Raw genomic sequence first — 3,313 nt, forward strand, 5'->3', positions numbered from 1 at the left:
AGATGTTCAGCTCTCTAAACAATCAAAGGGAATGGACTGTTCATGATCCCCACTTCCAGCGATCCCCAAGCCTGCCACCAACAAGCAGGGGACACACCAGAAGGAGAGTGTTTTGATGTCAATGGCTGGCATCAATACATCCTCCCTCCAGCTTGTAAAGGGGCTGCAGAGTCATAAAACCTCATGACAATGGGTCACCAGAGGCTCCAGCTCCATGGAGCCTGTGACACCTGACTTCTTTTAACTTTGTGAGCAAGTTAAATTGTGGTGCCAAAGCACTGACAGGCACAGAGCAATGTCTGTGTGGGCCAGTTGTGCTCACTGCCATGGCCAGTGACCAGGTCTGTGACTTGAACCCATCAGATTTCCCACTGGCCTTGGTTGGAGGGAGCAGAGTGTGTGCACGGATCTGTGCAAACTCAACCCGAGGCCTGCAGAAATAGCACCATCCCTACAGACAACTGCTGGCGGCTGCCTCTGGATGTGCCAAGACTCACACTGGAGAGACTGGATGGAGCTGTGCAGGAAGGGGTGTGTCTGTGGCCAAGGTCATTGCACAACAAATGTGACCTATGCGCCATCTCCCCACCCGTCCCACCCATTCCAGGAGAAAGTCCTCCCCCAGCAAGAGGACTTCCCCCTAGCTGGACTGTCTCAGTTAGTGCACAATAACTGACACTTCTGAGTAGTGCACACACAGTTTCAGAAATTTAATATATTAATTAACACGCTGAAAACATTTTGATTTCTAAGCAGCTTTAAGTACCATTCTTTCCAAGAGGTGTTTAAAACAATGTAAGTAGGAAGGCAAACAAGACATTCACAGAAAAACCCTCCCCTAAAGGTCAGTCCTTCCATTAAGTTGGAAGATGAGGTGCTGGCTGTCAGGGACGGGAAGACCAGCAGTGCTGCGACTCTGGGGCCGCCTCCCATTTCTTTCTCTTTCCCACTTTTTTTTTAAGACATAGCATTTCAGTACAAACCCTAGACAGAGAAAAGAAACTTTTTCTTCTCTGAAGCACTATCAGTATGTCCCTTTCTAGACAGATTCTGCACCTTCCAACTCCCCCTTGCCCTCTTGGAAAAGCAGGAAATACACTTTTGACAGATTTGTAGCCCTTAACCAATCCGCTACAGATTAAAAGAAATAACACCACCACTTTCCACTCAAGCATTCCGTCTTACAAGAAGGCGTTCATCGAGATTCTGGAGTGTGGCGTTAGCCTCCCCTGGAACTGTTCTTCGTGTTAACAGTCTTTCTTACGTCATTCATGGGTTAGTTCATCCCCTAACTCAGGAGACAATTTTTCCATTGATAAAAGTCAACATTAAAATAAAAGTGGAGTCTTTCTTATTGGTAGAATCAGAAGGATAGTACTATTCTTCCTGGATCCTACTTAAAGCTCATGACTTCTTTAGAGAGATTTTAAAACATATCTTGTTTGGCCTGTCCGTGAGACTTTTGATGATTTTGCCTGTTCCCTTCAATACCAATCTCAAATAATCACATTCAAGATTCCAGGAAAGCTTCTGTAGCTCCCATGTGCCAGTTTTCTGTAAATGCATCGCAAGTTCCAGTATGTAGCCTTGTAGAGCTCTGTGTCTCGTATGATTGTGGTTATGTGGCTCATGGGGTCATTGTGCTGGTAGACTCTGGGGGCTCCCTTTCTTTCGTACCTCCAAATTGTCTATTGCTTCACAATGCTTATGGTCCCTGGGTACCTCACTGGCTTCGCTTTACTTGTGTTGAAAAGCTACTGCTACATCTTGGTGTCATCTGTTTCATTGACTTCTGACAAGATGAAGTTGGGGTTGTCGTAGCCTCTCTTCACCCGGGCTCTGGCGTCTTTCTCATTATAAAGGCACATGGCACAGTGAGGGGTCTCCACCTCCACTGTCTTGCTAAAGTTATGGAAATCTACACGGTATTTCCCTTCCTTGGTCTTGGATACTATGGGAGCAAATCGGTAGCCCCATAGAACCTCCTCTGGGACATAGGAGGTCCGGACTTGGCAGGTGGCACTGGTTGATTCCACTGTGCCATCTAAAAACACCACTAGCTCAAAGTCCTGCTGGAGAAGGGTCTCTGCTGCCATGTTGAAGAAGGGGCTGTTGTGATCAATGATGTGGTAAATTGTCAGTGGGGAGATGAAGAATAAATTTTCATTCCCAGCATCAACTACAAAGTTGATATTGGTCTGATCCAAAATAATGGTCTCTCCTTCTGGAGTGACTGTGGTCTTCAAAAGCTTTCCATAGATGTGACTGCCAATAAGAAGGCTCTTCCTTAGATTGGCCACTCGGATTAGGAGGCAAAGCTTCCCGCCTCGCTTGCTGATCACTGCGTTCTTGCTGAACGTAATGGTCTTGGCACGTTTTTTGGGTCTGGAGATCTTGGCTAAGATGGCACCACACATGAAAGAATTGATAATGACACCAAGTATAGATTGGAAGATAAGCAGAAAGATGGCAGTGGCACATTGTTCCGTCACACACCTGAATCCATACCCAATGGTCACTTGAGTTTCCAGAGAAAACAGAAAAGCTGAGGTCAAGCCGTTGATGTTCTCCACGCAGGGGGTGTGATTGGCAGCAGGGTGGAACTCTGGGAGGTCTCTGTGAATATAGGCCACCACGTACCACAGGAGACCAAAGAGAAACCAACTCCCCAAGAAAGCTGTGATGAAAATGGTCATTTTGTACCTCCACTTGAGGTCAAGCACAGTTGTCCAGATGTCCACGAAGAATATAAATCTTGACTGTGCCTCCACATTGCCAAACTCTATGTTGCACCTGCCATCTTTGGAGACCAGCCTTGCTCTTTGCCGAGAACGCCCAAAAAATCGAGTGACAAACTGTTTCCGGAGGTGTTTGAACATCCTTTCTGTCAACACCCTGATCTGAAAAGACATCAAAGAAAATTTTTAAAGTAATTATATTTATAGCAGTAATGAGTTAGGTGACTCACATAAGGGCCTAACTATATATAAAAAGATCTTCAAAACTATCTGGCTCACTGATCATTTGGGCAAGCTGACAAGTTTATTCTGGATACCACAATGCTATTTCCAACAGAAATTTTCCACAGGAGGGCAATATTATTCAAATATAAAAAGGCAAAATAATGACAGAGCCATAGAAAAGGAAACTAAAAGATCATATATTCAAGGGTTTCCTAACCTCAGTTAGTCACATACAACCTTAAAAAATGTCCATGGTGGCTCGGCACCTATAGCTCAACCGGCTAAGGCACCAGCCACGTACACCTAAGGTGGCGGGTTCGAATCCCCAGCCTGGACCCGCCAAACAACAA

General features: G+C 45.5%; 1 protein-coding gene across 1 annotated transcript in view; it reads right to left on the reverse strand.

The window, feature by feature from the left end:
• Window positions 1-1,389: 1,389 nt before the first annotated feature.
• Window positions 1,390-3,313, reverse strand: part of KCNJ1 (potassium voltage-gated channel subfamily J member 1) — a 5,158-nt gene continuing 3,234 nt past the window's right edge. Inside the window, exon 2 of the mRNA XM_003795895.3 lies at window positions 1,390-2,900. Within this exon, the coding sequence (XP_003795943.1) occupies window positions 1,761-2,900 (1,140 nt within the window). The 3' untranslated portion in view covers window positions 1,390-1,760. The remainder of the gene's footprint in view (window positions 2,901-3,313) is intronic.

The sequence above is a fragment of the Otolemur garnettii genome, unplaced genomic scaffold, assembly GCF_000181295.1.
Source record: "Otolemur garnettii isolate 467f Iridium unplaced genomic scaffold, OtoGar3 scaffold00097, whole genome shotgun sequence".
Classification (NCBI taxonomy): Eukaryota; Metazoa; Chordata; class Mammalia; order Primates; family Galagidae; genus Otolemur; species Otolemur garnettii.